Source organism: Porites lutea, chromosome 13, assembly GCF_958299795.1.
Source record: "Porites lutea chromosome 13, jaPorLute2.1, whole genome shotgun sequence".
NCBI lineage: Eukaryota > Metazoa > Cnidaria > Anthozoa > Scleractinia > Poritidae > Porites > Porites lutea.
In genome coordinates, this window is record NC_133213.1 from 170,001 (window position 1) to 187,972 (window position 17,972).

Genomic DNA, 17,972 nt, shown 5'->3' on the forward strand with positions numbered 1-17,972 from the left:
CCATAAAAGAACAAACCGACCAACCTGTTCAACAACTGGAGGCCTATCACCCTGCTTAATTGCGATTACAAAATAGCTACCAAATCCATTGCAAGTAGAATACGAAAGGTCCTACCAAAGATAATAACAATGATCAAACTGGTTTTCTAAAAGGCCGATTCATCAGAGAAAACATCAGACTTACATGTATTATTAATTGATAGTATTATTAATTACACAAGTACAGAAAAAATACCCGGTCTACTACTGTTTGTTGACTTCAAAAAAGCCTTCAATAGTATTGAATGGCCCTTTATAGAAAAAACTCTGAAGTACTATATAATTTATTTTTGGAACCTCTCGGGTTACCTGGGTAAAAGTATTTTACACCGATATCAGCAGCTGTGTTCTGAACAACGGATGGTCTTCGGACTTTTTCAACTTAGGTCGCGGTGTGAGATAGGGATGCCCGCTGTCCTCATATTTATTTATTTTATGTGCTGAAATACTAGGTAATACAGTAAGGAAAGATAATGAGATCCGTGAAATAAAGATTTTTCATACTGAGTGTAAGTTATCCCAATATGCAGGTGACACAACTATGATTTTGGATGGCTTCAAGTCCTCCTTTTTTGAGGTCTCTGCACTTACTTGATGCTTTTGTTTCTATGTCGGGTTTGAAGATCAACTATGAAAAAACTGAAGCCCTCTGGATTGGCACCTCTAAAAGTTCTAATCTCACTTTCCCTTCAAGTAAACCAATAACTTGGGCAAACGAGAAGGTCTTCACCTTGGGAATGTGGTTTTCGACGTTGGAAGATAGGTCTCTTAATTCTAACTTTATTGAGAAAATTGAGAAAATAAGGAGTATCTTAGACAATTGGTCGGCTAGAAGACTGACCCTCTTGGGTAAAATTACAATCATAAAAACTCTAGCTGTATCACAAATCGTCTACATATTGTCATCTCTTCCAACACCTCCTGACATACTCGAGACATTCAACTCCATATTGTGCGATTTCCTTTGGGACGGTAAGGGCGATAAAATCAAAAGGATGACAATGATAAATAATTACGCGAAAGGAGGACTTAAGATGTTAGATATTCAAAGCTTTAATGAATCCTTGAAAATGAAATGGATCCAAGGGTATCGAAATGAAGAGAATAAAGGGAAGTGGAAACTTTTTTTTGAACATTACTAAGGAAAGTACGGAGGAAAACTATTGTTCCGAAGCAATTTGAAACAGCAAGATTCTACACTGTTTAACCTCAAGGACCCTTTCTTAAAAGAAATCATACACTACTGGACAAAATTTAATTACAAAGACGATAACCTTGATTTTGCCTCCACATGCATATGGTACAACTCTCACATTAGAATTGAAAATCGTCCATTCTTCTACAGATCATGGTTGAGCGCGGGGATAAAGGAGATGAGAGATCTGTTAGATAACGACCGGAATTTTCTAAGCTATAACGCCTTCATAGATAAATATAGCATCAAAACCAACTATCTCGAATATGATATCTACTGTAGCACATTACAAGAAAGGACATGCTACAGCCTATCATGACCCAACTCTAAAGGATCCAGTTGATACCCTTCTGTCTCACACCAAAGTTTCCAAGAAAATTTATGAATGTCTAATTAACAAAAAAGCTTCTATACCATCAATAAGTCAGGGAAAGTGCTTGGAAGAGAGTAGTAAACTGGGAAAATACGTACTGCCTATTCATCTCTGTGTACAAGAGAGTCAAAGCTTAGAGGGTTCCAATTTAAATTCCTTCACAGAAAAATCGGCACAAAAGACTTTCTGTACAAAATAGGTAACAAACAAACAGATTCCTTGCAAATACACTCAGAACTTAGAAAACGGTACAGTCTTGTGATTACCAAATCTTCTTGGATGGGTAGATTTACTTACCCATGGTGCGCTGCTGGCGCATCTGGGAGGAATCAAAATCCGAAATAGAGTTTTAGCTTATTTCAGTTATTTATTTATCAACAAAACAATGACCTGTACTTGTGACCTGTGACCTGTGACTGTACCTGCAAAATGTTATGTTTCACCTTAATTTGTATCAGATCTCCTAGATTTACTTGATGATTTAGGTCATAAGCTTAATCCTTCAATTACCATCACCAATATTACTTGCTTATGAGACCATCATTTTCTGCGAAATAGTATTAAATTTAAGCTTAGGCTTACCTTAAGCCACAATATAACCTGCCATCAGGCTTTTTTGGTTACAAAAGGGAAGAAGGACCGCCTGATCGCAGGTTAGCTACAATATAACTACACATACATGTAAGCTTACCTCACAACACCCGTGCCAGATTTTTCACGACTTCTGCCATGCCAAGTTCGAGAATTTTTAGATCATGAATAAAGCCAAGTGTTGACGAGTAGGTAAAAGAACTGCTGAAGCTAAAATCCAAGTTCCAGAAGAGTAATTATCTTACTTTTGATCCAATTTACTACACACGTGTTCTATCGATAATCCGTCGCCATATTGGTTTCGTTTAGGACCCAGTCTCTCGATTGGCGCGTGCCTCTCGCGCGCGGGCTTTCGAGGTGCTCGTTTCACGTTTCTCGAGGACTCGTAAAACGCGCTCAATAGAGTCCGGAAAATAAACATTTTCATGCTTATTACTTGTTCATGAAATTTCGCGAGTTATGGGTTAGATAAATAGTAAATATAATTATTACTTCTTACAGTGACGAGTACTTCAACGGAGTAAAAAGCTACAAAGAAGGCTATGAGAGTTTTGAGGATCCTTCTGAAAGGAATCTCTCCTCGTGCGATCGATCGGTTAAGGCACGCGCATACCTATCCTTAGTGGGTCCGATTGTTGAATACGCCACGGTTGCTTGGTCTCCGCATACAAATAAAGGGATTGACTGTGTCGAATCTGTTCAACACCGCGCAGCACGTTTTGTTAACAGCGATTAAAATAGTAGCGTTTCATCTATGCTTACTGATTTGAACTGGCCTACGCTGTAGTCATACCCTACCAGCAGAGGCCCTTCGATCTTCCTCTTCCCGACTTATCTAGGAAGATCGAAGGGCCTCTGCTCGCAGGGTACTGCGGTCAAGGCGCAGGATATGCAATCTCGGCATGTTTCATAAGATTCATAGAGGTCAAGGCAACATCTCCCTTCCCTACGACCTTACCTCCGTGCCTGCGTATGGCCGTACAAGGGCGAGTCACGACTTTAAGATCAGGCTACCATCCTCTTCAGTCGACGCTTACAAACACTCTTTCTATGTGAGATCAATCCCTTCGTGAAACGCGTTATCATCTGATGTTGTTAGTTAGGCATCTTACCCAGAATTTATCCGAAGAGTGTCCACTTAATCACATCTTTTATTTTCATACCATGTAATTCAACACCATGTAAATGTAACGTAGACATTAAATTCTGCAAGCAGAAAACTGCAATGCTGGTCGTACGACGATCACCCGGGGACGATCAGCATTGCAGTATTCTGCTTGTAGAATTTAATATGGCTACATTATTGTTTTTGCTGATTAGGTCTTTAAGAACGACGCACGTCAACCGGAAAGGACGTTTTGCACTCTTCAGCCGTGATTTTGAACAAATTTTGGGGCAAATCGTCTCTCTAAGTGAAAAAACACTTACCAATACAAATTTGGTGTTGCGAAGGAATATCGACAAGAAAAAGGTTTACTTCTGGTTGAGGAGCGTCGCTCAAAAAGTCGCTGTTTAAACTCCCAATTGCCTTCGAATGCGATAACAGGGTGGTTGGATCAACGAAGATGTAAAATAAGGCAATAAACCAGAAGTTATCAAAAGAAGGAGCTACCAGTTGTATGGCGGGGTTCCACTATAACTGTATTCTGGGGTACAAATGGACGGGGAGTTGGGGATGAACTTGCATTGATATTCTTTCAGTAATTCTCCCCACTCAGCAAATCACTAAGGGCCTGTTCACATGGAGGTGGGGGACTCCAGGAAGGTGAGGTAACCCGCTTAAGTGGGGTGAAGAACTAATCCTCGTTTACATGCAATCTTACAACCCCACCACCCCGGGGTGCACTTTCTCAAAATTATTAAATGGTCGCTAAGCACGTCAACAAGAAAAATGCTGGCAAACCACGTTTTTTGGCGATTAATGCTCTTCTGCTCTCAATCGCTGCTCTTCATACAACTTTCAGTGCTGTGACTTTCTATTATTTTTTTACTGATGATGATGATAATGATGGTTATGATATTAAAGTGATAGTCGCCATTTCTACTGGCAGGAATGTAAGGCCTTTCTTTTAGCGGGGCATAAGTTTGCTACCAAGGCTTAAGCATCAGGATGGCGCCACCATCATGGGAGTGGTGGGATACCAAAAAAATATATATATCTAAAACTCTGCTATATAGTTTTTTTAACATCATAGCAATATGAAAACAGAGTTTGAAGAGTGGGACATTGGGGTGGGGGGGGGGGGGGGGGGGGGGCGGGGGGTATCCAATACAGCAATATCATAAGAAAAATTGGTGGCAAACACCCAAATACCATGTCGAAAATTGATAAAATACCAACATCACATCACTTATGATTGGTCGTGCTTACTTAAAGTTACATCCTTTGTGCATGTTTGTTTATCTCAAGCATGTATGCAGCAGAAATCAACCTCAGCTATTGCGAGAAAATGTGAGGAGAATTTGCAATTATCGGTACCAGGAGCCCATCAACCTGTCGGTACACAGATCGCAAATGCAACAACAATCCCATTGTAGATTAACCATTACAGTGTGTCTAAAGACTTAAAAATTTTAACTCTTCATATTGTATTGACCTGTATTTAAGAGAGGAGGGCACAAATGAACAGTACTCTTTCGCTCATGATGTGTCTTTTACCTTTGCGTGTACGTACTCTTCGGCGAACCGAAGTGACCAATGGCCTGATTGTCTCAGTAATAAATTTAGTTGAGTATTTCAAAAAATACAATTAAATCGTTAACAGAAATCTTAGCTTCGAAAGCTTGATGAGGCTGAGATATCAAGGATACGAAACAGCCATAAATAAGGGCGGCAAAAACATCAGAGGGGAAATTCTCAATTGAAGACTCGAAATAGAAGGGGGTATATCAACTAACTGAGGAGGGATGATATGAGTGTTTTAATCTTATTTAGTACTTTTCTTTTTGTAGTTTTTAATGTAATATGCGCCAAAACTATCGCGTGTCAGCAATGCGACAACTATTCAAGGGGAAGGAGAGGGTAAGAAGATTTCACCCAGGAAATATGAGTTCGTATTTTACAAATTTAAATAACGGATGAATTAAATTTCAATTTAGATAGTTCTGTTTTGTCCACTATTTAGCTTATAGCAAGCAATCATAGTCCCTTGTTACTCTCCGAGAAAAAACGCATTTTACTTAAACACTCTCAGCTCCCTGGGAGTTTGACTGTCGGCATCCGTCGGAAACGATTAAACGAGCCTGTGATGACACCTAATTCGCATATATCCTACCACAAAAAAGATACGATTTCTATTCAAATTACATAAAGCGCTTGTTCGTGGTTTGAGAAAACCAGACCTTTCACGCGGGGATCGTCCAAGAACTTCTATTTGATTGCAGGGAATTTATCTCACGCATCGCTCTTTAACTAATCTTCGACGCAAAGAAAAAGTTAAACCGATCGAACAAAGATCAAACCACACTTTTGTCATAAATGATGGCCGCAAGTTTGAGCGTACTAAGTATGTATATTTTTGCGACCAGAATAAGTGGAATCATTCAAGTTCAAGCTGATGAATTGATAGGTAAGGAATCTGTGTAATCTAGACTTGGAACTTGTTCATTCTCTGTTCCTAGGTTTTCTGGGGATGGCAGAGCTCAGACATTTGACAGACAGAACGAATAAATAAACTAAATAAGATCTTTAAGTAAACTCTTTAAATGCATAGAGGTCAATCACTGAGCTGTTGAACATTTCTTTATTATTCACTGACTGCTGTTTGCGTTTCGATCTTCAGTGGTACAGAAATAAAAAGTGGGGTCTATCTCTCGGTATTCCGAATAGGTCAAGGGTGGGAATCGATTTTGGTCTAAGCTGAGGTATGGCTCACGTTTACTGGAGTCTGGTGATAATGGTGTTTGTTTGTATGGAAAAGGTCCAATTTCTGACATTCTATTTGACGTTTCTCAAAATCAAGATCGCGTTTTAGTCGAGGATTCCTAGTTCTACCAAGAAATGATTTTCTCTCGCCTCCCTAACAGATTCTCTGCAAAAATTCAATAAGTCGAAATAAGACTTTCACACATTTGGTACATCCATTTAGTACAGGAAATCTGAAGGATGGCATGTTCTATTAATCCAATCCATGTTTTACCAACCCAATCCAGTCCATGTTTTATCATATGCCCATTTATAGTTTGAAAAGGTACAAAAGGTCTCAGTACCAGCCGAAGTTTGAGCTCAATTTACTCATCTTTAATTCTCAGAAGTAAAGAGAACGAGCCGGTAAATTTGAGGACTGAGTCTGGACCCACATACCGCCATTTTTCATAAATGTTTTGAGGCTAAACATGTTCTTAAGTTACTTGATATAAAATTTCTAAAAAGAAAACATGACCTGAGATAAGCAACGTTTGAACAAGGAAATGTGATTCAATAGCAATTAATTTGGCAACGAAACTACGCGACGGAAAACATGAAGAAAGTCCCGGAAAAAGTACATCTTATACTTTTACGTCTTGGCCTCACCATGATGATAAGTTTAATGCACGTTAAAATACTTCATACTTTTGTTAGCTTATGATTTTCTTGGGAGCCATGACCAAATCCTATCCTCTAACACCGTTTTTTTTTAACCACTGTTGCGCTCATTTTGTTTCAGCAGCCGATGCACGAAGCCCATGTAAGGTCAGACGAGATGTTTCTACATACAGCAAACGTTTTCACATTCCCAGCAAAATAGCCGCGGAAAAGTTTCCATTCTCAGCCGCGGTTAAACTAAGTACCAGGTGCACAGGCGTGGCTGTCACTGAGCGTCACGTGATCACTGCTGCACATTGCGTGACAACGAACAGAGGATCAAGGCGAACTGTAGGTAAATACTTGCATAAATTCTCTGCTCTTACTAGAGGAGAGCTTTCTTCGAGCAGTATAATGATAGAGTACTTGTACTATTCCCGCTGTTTTAAAACCAGCTAATGAAGTCTTTGAAGGAGGTTGTCAATCTGACTATATTGTTCAAGGGCAGAGACTTCCCGCCTACCTTTCTTACTGCGACAGGGATATGTGAATCTGACGTTGCTTGTTGTGGTTATCAATTGCCAGTCACTAAATTATTTTAGACCTTTTCCAAAAGATAATAACAGGTTCTCGACTTTGGATGTTCTCCTTCTTGTTTCCAGACTCCCTCCGGTTTTTCCCCAACAGCTGGCTTTGTTAACAGATTTCTTTTGCATTTCAGATAAGCGAATTCAAGTTGGCTTTTTAACATCATCTGACGATTTCATCTGGATTTCTGTCAAACGAATATTTGTTTCCAAAGGATGGACTAAAGCGGTACACTTACTACATGATATAAAGCTTCTCTCCTTTTATAACTGACATTGGAACTCTACAAACAGAATATAATAAGCTTTGACAGTTTTTGCATTGTTAGACAAGAGTGTAAATAAAAAGGCGTTTCTCTGTAAACAGGATCTCTTCTCAATATTTTCTGTTTTTTTTTTCTTGCAGTTGAGACCGTCCATAAAAGATGACTTTGCCCTTTTGGTCCTAACTAAGAAGCATAACCGTCCTTTCTTGTCTCCCGCCACTGTAAATTCTTCCGTTGCTGTGGAAGCGAAAAGTTACGTTTATTTTTCAGCATTTGATGACATCGACAAGCCAAAGCATCTTATGTATCGAGTGTGTCAGGTGCAGGGAGAAGCCTACGGGGTGGTTTATCAGGAATGTTCCACAGAGAATGGCGCCTCCGGTGCGGGGGTTTATATGCAAGTCTACGACTTGAAGATAAACGATTGGGATCGAGTGGTAAGCATCCACTGGTGTGATAGCCTGGCGGGGAACTGGCGGGGCGAAAAAGAAATTCGGCGAGCGAAACGACCCAGGCGTGGCCTGGGGGAGAAAAAGGCCTTTTTTCCTCCCCCAGGCCATGCTCGGCTTTTCACCCCGCTCCACTTGGAAGCCTGTTCGCAATGCAAATTTTTTTTTTTTTTCAGTGTCAAAAGTAATATTGTCTTGCTTTTCTCCCTTTTGCTTATAGCTTGTTGGAATACAGAACACCAAGTACAGCAAGCAATTGACTGGGAAACAGCTATCGGTAACGTTGTGGCTCACGGAAGATTTTCTTAGGATCCTGTGCTCCTGGACTTCAAAGAGTCGCTATAGTTTGTGCAACAATCGCTGATAACATTTCATACAATCGTGTTATCAACCAACACTGCTCGAGACAATTGGACCAGGGGCGGACTGGGGCGGATGGGAGAGAAATCACCGCCTTTCAAAATTCCCTGAGGGTTTTCAGCCCAGGATGCGTCATTGCAATACATAACCGTGATAACGAGGGAAACTATGGCTCAAAACATGTTAAGTTCAAGTAATCTTGTTTTATTGTCATTCTTAGTTATTCTTTGTAGCAATATACGCTACTTTATATACACATCACATGACAACATATGAAGAAATGCCTTTTTAACAAATGTCCAAGAAACTCGTATGTCTCTTACGTCGATTACTGTGGTACTTTTCCCAAAAAGGAAAAGCCACTTGTGTTAAATAACGTTTCAAATTCAAATGCAGCGGATTAAACAATAAACAACTAATCACACATTACTTTGACCTAAATTTTGAAAAGTCTAAACGGGGATTAGTGTAAAGTTAGTCTGCAGGGAATGTAACGCATCATGACAAAAAAGTGAGCGATTTCTAAAAGACTGCTTCATTAAGAACCAGCAATCTACTCAGGCCAACTCTCAAGTGCTGTGAACCATGTTTGGGATGAATGGTCATACAAGATGCCCCAAAATATAATAAAATAGGTTACGACTAGTAAATCAAAAATCATTCTAACACCAAAAAAACGTAAAAATAAACGTGAATAAAGGATACAGTACAAGAATTTAATTCACATTAACTGAAATAGAGAATTCTATAATTACCATAAAACAAGCACTTATCAGCTTGAATTGAGAAACTTTGCTACATTGAAAATCCTATGTAACCCTTACAAACCGAAAACCAATAATTATATGTATAATTTTATAACATGATTCTACAATTTGATACTCGCAATAATGTATCTTTGGGTGTTAAAACTGCTAGGATTTTGAATCTTCATCGCTACACTTTTCTTTCACAGCGCCTTTCTTAAGTTTTTCAAGATATTCTTTTTGAGATTCTGCTAAGACAGCTGCTAAAATACTCTCATCCTCCCATTCTGAGAAGCCTAAGAAGAGAAAAAGTTCAGCCATGTTATTATGGAAAGAAGCTAAACCACTGTTGATCGAGGAGAAGAAAAGCTTTGCAACTTTACAACAGTTTTGCTACTTCTCAAATTCGCTACGTTCGAGTTCGCTACTTACATATTCGTCTCGGTGTCTATTGGCAAAGTCCAAAACTAGCACCCTTGAAGGGGCAAGCTTAAAAGAACGAGAAATATATTGAAAGTTTTTTTTTCTACAGAGATTAAGGGAATATTTTCAATGGTTTACAGAAAGTAGTAGGAGGAGGCCCTACGGCCTAAATCAGCACAAACTTCCACACTAAGTGGAACCTCAATTTACAAAGTGCCAAGGGACCGCTGTGGTAATTTGTTTGTTACAGTAACAAGTTGCAGCGACCCATTACAGCAACAAATCAGTTTCTGTAAATTGTATAATTTATGTGGGAATTTGTCTCGGTGAGCACAGAATTTTGTCACCACAACAAGTTGTACAAAATCAAATCAGTTTGAAGTTAGGTGGTTTGTTGAGGTGACAAGATTCTCCAGTACACACAAAGCAATTTGTTGCTGCAAACTGTCGGCCCTGTGATGTGTTGTTGTCTCTTGTCCCCTAGTGTGTTCTGACCTATAATCTCAAACACTAGCATAAACATTGTGTTATCACTGAAGAATGAAAGCATTTAGTTGCAAATGAAACTGTAGTGTCGTAAATTAGGAAGTGGAATGCATCACTAACAGGTTAGCCAGACTGTTCAACCTAATGGCATAGCATGCATAATAATATTATTTTCTAGGGACCCAAGTTCTTACCATATCCAGTTGGAGGTAGATAATCCAAATAGTTAGGTTCAGCAGTAGCACCTCCTGCAGCCCCAGGGGGAGAGGGAGGGTTAGATGACTCTGTTGAACACCCTGGCTTGGAATTATAATCAGTATCCTTCATGGAGCTAACAGTACAAGTTGTGGTCGCCTGACTGGCAGAGGGACATGACTTGGCTTCTGATGAAGTGGAACTTGCAAAAGTTTCATGACGAGGAGAGCTGGGTGAATGACGAGGTGACTTACTAGGAGGGGCACTCTCGGGTACATCTCGATCCCGTTCCCGGTGGTGTGGGGAGTTGGGTCGCTTGGATTCTGTACAGGTTGATGTACTACTGGTAGCAGTGGGACTGGAGCGAGGCTAGAACACAAATCACATAAACTTTCACCCAACATTATACAGTGTGTATAAACTCCATACAGCAAATTTCTCTACTTAGTAGTCTCTGAGGTAAAAAGGTGCCATATGTGAATATAAGGATGTTGATAATAAATCAAAAATTCAACCACACTCAATACTAAAATTCATTGGTTTTACTTGGAAAATTGAGCGTACATAGATGTTTACAATGCAATTACCCTCCCAAAAGTTTAAGCTTGTCAGTGTGGCATATTTCTTTTCTTACAAGCAGTTGGTACAAAAAGTCAAAATTTGTTCCTTTTTAGCTTTTTTATTTTCATGATAGGCTTACCAGAGTTTTGGCTCCTCTGGCCCTCTTCTCACGTTCCCTAAGCCATTCCAAATAAGATTCACGAGCAACTGCTTCCTCCATGGCTTCATTTGTGGCCTCCCAGTCCGTACAACGAAGTTTATCAGCCAACATTTGCTGCAAGCAGTTAACATGTTATGTACATATGTAAATCTAATAAGAAAGATGTTGTTTTAACTTTGGATGGGTGAGAGAGGGCTGTCAATAACTTTCTTCTAACGAAAGGACATAACTCGTAAAATTGCCTACATGTCTGGGTTGCCATTTTAGTAGGACAAAACAGAAACATTATGTTTGAACATTTGTCGTGTTGGATCTTAATATCTCTCCACTTACAATGTAGCTTAAGCTTCACAATGAGGGTCTTTAGCCAGTCATTGAGTCTAATGACAGGTTGGGCCCCAAGACTTATCTTTTCTGTTACAACTTTTATCTTGAGTGGATGGTGGTAAACATGAACTCTGATTTTGCAACTAACAAAAATACCTGTTCAATATGCCAGTCCTCTGATTGTTTGAAGGCATCATTAACCAGCGTTCCCTAAAAATGGAAACACCAAATGAGACATATTGCATCAAAACTACAGAATTTTTAGCATCAGCATCTCAGACACACCCCCCCATCTGTGCTTATTTTATTCTTCAAGATATAGAATGTAAGTAATAATAATAATAATAATAATAATAATAATAATAATAATAACGGTGCCAACTTTCCTCACTTGCAGCCAATGGCTGAATTGCAGAGGAACCAGAGAGGTGAGATCGGACGTCAATATTTAAAGGCGCACTCTTGCACTCTTCAGTCCATGTTTTGATCGCACCTCGCCCACCCAGACCGACGACGGCACAAGTCAGAAAGACCATGACATCGGGGCCTACGTCCCCTACTCTTTTCGAACAATGTCACAGGTTCTTTTACGTCCCCCTCCAACTGAAGTACAAGGATGAAGGAGACAAGGCCAACGGCTTAACGTCACCGCCCAATGACGCAATCATCTGAACTGAGAAAGGGGTTTCACAGCTAGCATGATCTCACCAGTTATTTGTTATTGCTGAAATATGTCCCCACAGCAGTAAAATGACTGTGGATATTACTGGTGTAACACAAGCACAAAGTGGCAGAACAACACTGAAGAAATTTGGGCTCCCTGCAAATCTCTCTGATTACAAGCAGAAATACAGCCAGATATTACTCTTTGAACAAGTAACTGGAATCTAGGCATACTACAGATACACTCTGTTCATGGCATCTTGTCTGTACTGCATAATAAATTAATGAGCATGTGTGAGTGCACAACTTTACTCACCCATGGTTTGTAGCCAGAAAGGCCAAGTCCTACACCAACAGATGGTTTATTGGGATTGAGCACTGAATTATAGTGGATACCATTATAACTAAGGCGAATTGGTTCATAGTCAGTCTTGTATGAACTGTGGAAGATGTTGATTGGTTCTGTACAACAGACAACAGAAAATAAATTAGCATCTCCACATTTGATCTTCAGCAGGCTTAGGAATTTTAATGACAATTCCAAACAACCAGAAGACTGAAATATTTCCAGCCTGCATGTCATAAGTTATGTGAAAAGTTTTTACGCTGTTTCAGTAAACACATGAGCCCATAAAAATAGTTAACTTGCTGTTACTTTTACCTGTGCTGTACTGATAGACTTCGATTGTCCTGTTGTACATCTCACACATAGCCTGCATCTCAATATGGTTTCCATGACAATGGATTTCCCGTTTACGCTTGATATAGCCATTAAAATCTTCAGTAACATACTGTGAGAAGTAGTCAGCATTCTTGAGCTGGATTTTAAACAATGATAAAATAATCAAAGATCAGAATACAAGCACAAGAAAGAGTCCAGTATTAATTGTCTTGTAACCCCACTGATAAAGATTTTTTTCCTCAGAGGTATATTGGCACAGAGTTTCTTGTAGTTACCCAATGTAATTTGTGTAATACAGTGAATCAACAACTTAGTTACATCCAAAGAGTAGCAGCCACAGTGTACATGGACAACCACATCTGTATTAATTTTGAGTGCAAGGGTACATACAGTATGTAGGTCGTCATGGTTAATCAAGGTACAAATGCAATGAGCAAGGGTTCGGGTTCGAAAGTTAATACTGCATCAAGACTCTGCAGATTTCTTAAACATGAATAGAAACATCAGTGGCCCTGCACATACCATGTAATCCATGCAGTGTCTTCTGACCTCAGAGTGCATCTCCTGGTCACCATAAACTTGATCAGCTGAAACAAATTTACCTCAGTCAGTTTAGTGGTGGACCCAGGAGAGGGAGGCAGAGTGGGGAGGGGACGGGGATGATAAATCATGCCTTAGACCAGAGGTGCATAGAAATTTCATGACCTCTTGTCCTCAACCATAGTACACTTCACTTCATTACAGGACAAATTTGCACTACACTAACTACACAATAACACATGATGACAGAAAAGGGTGATAATTACTAGCTTGGGAACCATTAGAAATCTGTGCATAAGTCTACCCCTTGACTAAAACTATACAACTGAACAATAACAGCATTGTTGATACATACAACAAAATTAATGGTCTATAATAAGAAAACTTTTGTTTCCTCTCTGGTTAAGCATTCTCCGTGTGTCATTGATAAGGATATTATAGGGTTGTACTTGTTATAACAGTTACATTGTAGATGCTGCACAACTTCTGGTTGTGTTTGGACAGTCATCTGTCTGTAATAGGGTGGTACCTGTAGCAGACCTTTTACCACTGCACTTGTGGCTTGTTGTGAGGCTTGTTAATGGATTAAGTAGCAAAGAACTACATGTACATACACAGTACTGTTTTATATACACAAAAATGTAAGATAGCAAAGTCAAAGGCAATGGTTTGAATAATACAAATTTGCCTGTGACTCTTTGTTTAAAACTCAATGATTCAACTCAAGTTAAAAATTACAGGTTTCCTTTGTTTTTAAATTTAAACAAAAGAAATCAGTCCACTATCCTTTCTGCCTGTGCTGGTTGTTTAAAATCTACGGAAGAATTCAAAGCTAATATTTTTGTGTGCATGTGGAATAAAAACAAAATTTATTAAGTATCTTGCAAAACAGTTCATTACATTGAAACAACAACATAACAATTTTATTATTAGCCACACAAACAAACAGCTCAGTATAACAAATAAGATTTCACATCTCTATTGTAATAATGATACAGGACCTCCATATAATGTACCCCACTATATCAATGACTTTCACTGTCCCTTGCAACTCTGTTACATTGGGATACAACTAGACAAGTGTATACACAAGCTTTGGACAATTTTGATTTGCAGACAAAAGCTCTTAAAAGGCAAATTTTCAGCAAGACTCAATGCATCCTTCAAGTTATACTACACTATCACATTACAGTTAAAAGGTTTTGTTTTTCAACACATGTTCAACAAAGTGTTTTATTACTCCACACAAGATGCAAGCAAATATAGTCACTGAAATTCACCTCACGCTTCCTCATGATCACGTACAATACCTAAAGTACATTGCCACACTGGCTAGTTGTCCCACATTTCCAATTGGTATGTTATGGCAAAAAACTATGGATATATTAATACTGAGCGAAAATTTTGGTACCAAGAGCAGACAAAGCCCTACAAAAAGACAGAGCCACATGTACATCAATTTACATGATATGACTGACTTGATTTACAGATGTTTTTGGAGAATACGGCTAAAAATACTTCTTATTGCAAGAGAATTCTGAAACGAGCTTTGTCTCCTCTAATAATTAAATATATAAGTTTGCATCGTTCAGTAATAAATGTGAGGTCGAAATATAGGGTTTTGTATAGTGAATCAGCTGCAAAAATGACCTAGGTACCAGCTTTAACCATGTGTTGAATACTAGCAGCCCTTGAAATGAAAATATCAAATTGAGGGAAAAGGTACTTATTTAAAAAAAAAAAAAAACATTATTTTAAGGTGCAACTTTTTAGCATGACGTGAGATGATTAATATACTGTGAGTTTACGTACCAACAGCCCGAAATAAACACGCGCCATCTTGGCCCATTTTCTTGACTATAAAACCTTTCTTTTCCTTTAATGCTTGCTCAAACTGCCTCTCCACCTTAATGAAATACGAAAGAAAATGAGACATAGCGATCGGTTCTTTCGAAAATCCCAAGTAAACGTATAAATAAAGAGAGGAGTGTACCTCTTCAGAAGACAAAGGTTGGTCAGTCGTCTGAGTGTCATGTTCATCGGAACTGTTGTAACCTGTTTCCTCGCTATGCCTTTCATGGTATTTGTGGCGATGAGGGGGACTTCTATGTCGCCTTTTGGAACTACAAGAAGCTACATCAGTGGCTTCTCTACTCTCAAAACTATTTCCAAGATACTGTTCTTCATGACTCGAATACTCTTCGCTCGATCGACCTCTCTCAGTTACGCTCGCCGACGAAGTCCAAGACGAATTACCTCGTATTCGCGTTCTGCTTTCGTTATTTGAGGTCGTTTCACTCTTCTTGGACTCAGAATGTTTCTTCTTCGGTAAAATAGTCATTGTGGAGATTTTAAAATGCTAAAAATCCTAGAAAACACCACATACAACAGCCCAAAATTGAGTGTTTTGTGTTTTTTCCTGTGATCAGCGGGTGTGACGTCACCAAATAACATATGCGCACAGAAAAATGTGCAAAGGACAATTCTCCAAGAGGTTTGTGGGTACATTTGGAGACTAAAAAAATATTGGGCGGGGCGTTTTTTCTTGTAGGAAAAAAGCACAGAGACTTCCATGACTGAAACTTTAAGATTCTAATCGGATCCTTGGTCGTAATTTACTAAACAAGTGTCCAGTTTCTATTAAGAAAAACGTTGTCAATTAAACTACAGTACAACCCATTATGTTCATCACTGGAATGTTTTAAACTCTTCCGAATAACAACGCTTCTAGAGCATATAAAAAATGTGTTTTTGTCCGGCCCGAAAAAGAATTATTTCAGCATGTTTTCTTCATTTTTTTGCAGCACATACATCATCTTTTATCTGAGCCTGGCTAGCGCTGACGTTTAATTTCCATTTAACATGCTGGTCATTAAGCATTGTGACGTACCGGAGAATATAAGGAAAAGTTTGCGGGGATCAGCTTCTTTCACAAGTGATACGATTTTTATTCGCGTGCCAACGATGTATAGCTGTAAAGGAGGATGGCTAAAGTGTTTCCTAGTTTGATCGCCGTGACAATCGTGCTTATCGCAAAGGGTAAGTTTGTATTTTAAGTTTCGCTTCAACGAATCTTCCATCAAAAAAACTGAGGTAACGGATGGACGTAGCTTTTAAGTAAAGGAACGACTATCTAGCCCGCAAGCAAGCTCTCCAGGGCCGGATCATGTGGCAGAGGGACCAGAAAAGCAGAGCGCCCCGGAGAGCTTGCTCGCAGGCTATAGATAGCCATTCTTAGATCATCTTCTTTTAATCTTTTTTTTAGGATGCCGAAGAGATAAATCGTAGCCTTCAAAACTTGTAGCTCTGTGTTCATGCGCGCAAGACCTCAGCTCTCAAAGTAACTCGAAGTGATTCCACTTTTACTAAAACATAGCCAAGATACTTTTTGGCCGCATGAAGGAATGAGATGAAAATGACTTCTAACTCTAAATCAATTCAAACTTTTGCATTCTATCTGATTCCCGCAGAGAACTGAAAAAATCCAAATGTCAGTCAATTTTGGCGAAATTGCCATATTTATGCCTCGCTATTTTAGAACTTCCTTTTTCATTTACAACCAAAAAATGTTTCTGTTTCTAGGTTATGCTATACCTGTGGGTCATTACTCACAAAACAGTTATCCATTATTGCCTTTTGAGTCAGTGGAAACTGGAGGCCGTTCCCTTCAACATGATCGCTCAGTGATTAGTCAGGATGAGTTCTTGGAAACAAGCGGGTGAATGGACATTTTTATTCTTATCTGTTTACAGGGTAGCTATCTGTTAAGATTTTTATCATCATTGTTGAACATTGCAAAGTCTCCGGCAAAATTATGAACTACAGAGTGGAACTGAACAAGACAATCAAGACCGACTGCTGCCAGCATGAACATGAATTTGTTACCAGTTTTCCTTGGGTGTTTTTGTACACCTCATTCTTTACCAAGATGCACTTTAGTCTCCTATATATTCCGAAAACCATTTCGTCCTCCGGGCCTCTGTATCAAAACGAGGTTAAGAACTCAGTCTTTGATATGGTAATGATTTTCATTCTCATGCAAGTAAAACTCATTTTCACAAGATAGTTTTTGCACTTGGCCTCATTTTGAAAGTGAGAGTTTTTGGAACTTGGAAGTGGCCTATTACGATACTATTGACGGTTTGTGTCTGAGTAGAGCTCCCCGTTTCACCGCTCACCCCAATTAAAAACCTAGATCGGGCTTTGGGGTCCTTGATCCTTGATCTGTTTTTCCAAGGTATCTTGAAGACGATGAGGACGGAAGCAGAGAGAGTAGCTCTTCAAGAGAAGAGGGAGCTGCAACAGACTCAGATGGGAGTGGACATTTTGCTGAAATGAATGCGAATGAGCCGTTTACAAAACCAGTCGGCGGTAATGTCCGATGGAGTGGTTTATCCCTGGCAGAGACGGCAGATATAAGACTACATGATGATCCAGCGGTAAATGACAGCGAAGAAAAGAGAAATCAAGATCAAGAACATTCTGTAGGATATACTACGTTGCTGGTCATCTTTGTCGTTGGTGGAGTCTTGATTGTGCTTCTTTCAACTGCGTTTTTCGTATTTGCGTGGTAAGACGATCTTTACAACCATAAACCATTTTTAGCAGCTCAACCTTCTTTTCCATCGAAAGTTTTTCTTGCCCTTAATTTAGATACTAATAACTATAAAAGATACCAATTGCTAGCCACTCCCAATGAGGTATATTGTTCATTTCCTGTTGTCTTTGTTTAAGGCCTGTTAGAAAATATTATGCAACTATGTGCCACTGGATGAATCAAGAGGACTCTGCGTCAGGATGGTACAATGATGACTTGTCGAGTGTT

The 17,972-nt window shown here is 39.2% G+C and overlaps 2 protein-coding genes and 1 long non-coding RNA gene across 4 annotated transcripts in view; 1 reads left to right on the plus strand and 2 right to left on the minus strand.

Moving 5' to 3' along the window:
* The window catches only part of LOC140923087 (uncharacterized), a 22,432-nt gene extending 19,962 nt beyond the window's left edge, over nucleotides 1–2,470 (minus strand). The window contains exon 1 of the long non-coding RNA XR_012164125.1: nucleotides 2,299–2,470. This is a non-coding gene — a long non-coding RNA (uncharacterized lncRNA). The remainder of the gene's footprint in view (nucleotides 1–2,298) is intronic.
* A 2,875-nt stretch (nucleotides 2,471–5,345) lies between these two features.
* On the plus strand, nucleotides 5,346–8,793 carry LOC140922817 (serine protease 23-like). Of its 2 annotated transcripts, none has more exons than XM_073372843.1 (5): nucleotides 5,346–5,767; nucleotides 6,845–7,057; nucleotides 7,424–7,518; nucleotides 7,696–7,992; nucleotides 8,225–8,793. In XM_073372843.1, the coding sequence occupies exons 1-5, from the start codon at nucleotides 5,677–5,679 to the stop codon at nucleotides 8,366–8,368; spliced, it is 840 nt and encodes a 279-aa protein (XP_073228944.1). In that variant the 5' UTR covers nucleotides 5,346–5,676; the 3' UTR covers nucleotides 8,369–8,793. The 2 variants fall into 2 exon arrangements, with proteins under 2 accessions (XP_073228944.1, XP_073228946.1); XM_073372845.1 differs by having other exon boundaries at nucleotides 5,347–5,767; nucleotides 6,848–7,057.
* On the minus strand, nucleotides 8,548–15,568 carry LOC140922816 (OTU domain-containing protein 5-A-like). The gene is made up of 9 exons (XM_073372842.1): nucleotides 15,141–15,568; nucleotides 14,960–15,053; nucleotides 13,130–13,194; nucleotides 12,587–12,743; nucleotides 12,242–12,387; nucleotides 11,419–11,472; nucleotides 10,915–11,049; nucleotides 10,214–10,583; nucleotides 8,548–9,406 (listed from the first exon to the last, which is right to left on the minus strand). The coding sequence occupies exons 1-9, from the start codon at nucleotides 15,486–15,488 to the stop codon at nucleotides 9,279–9,281; spliced, it is 1,497 nt and encodes a 498-aa protein (XP_073228943.1). The 5' UTR covers nucleotides 15,489–15,568; the 3' UTR covers nucleotides 8,548–9,278.
* Nucleotides 15,569–17,972: the final 2,404 nt, after the last annotated feature.

What these genes read in the sequence shown, in the direction of transcription:
- LOC140922817 (XM_073372843.1), top strand. Translation starts at nt 5,677, where the DNA reads ATGATGGCCGCAAGTTTGAGCGTACTAAGTATGTATATTTTTGCGACC. An exon ending in CCAAAGGATGGACTAAAGCG is followed by an intron (nt 7,519 to 7,695) that starts GTACACTTACTA and finishes TTTTTCTTGCAG; the next exon opens with TTGAGACCGTCCATAAAAGA. An exon ending in TAAACGATTGGGATCGAGTG is followed by an intron (nt 7,993 to 8,224) that starts GTAAGCATCCAC and finishes TTTTGCTTATAG; the next exon opens with CTTGTTGGAATACAGAACAC.
- LOC140922816 (XM_073372842.1), bottom strand. Translation starts at nt 15,488, where the DNA reads ATGACTATTTTACCGAAGAAGAAACATTCTGAGTCCAAGAAGAGTGAA. An exon ending in AACCTTTGTCTTCTGAAGAG is followed by an intron (nt 15,054 to 15,140) that starts GTACACTCCTCT and finishes TATTTCATTAAG; the next exon opens with GTGGAGAGGCAGTTTGAGCA. An exon ending in AGTCTATCAGTACAGCACAG is followed by an intron (nt 12,388 to 12,586) that starts GTAAAAGTAACA and finishes TCTGTTGTACAG; the next exon opens with AACCAATCAACATCTTCCAC.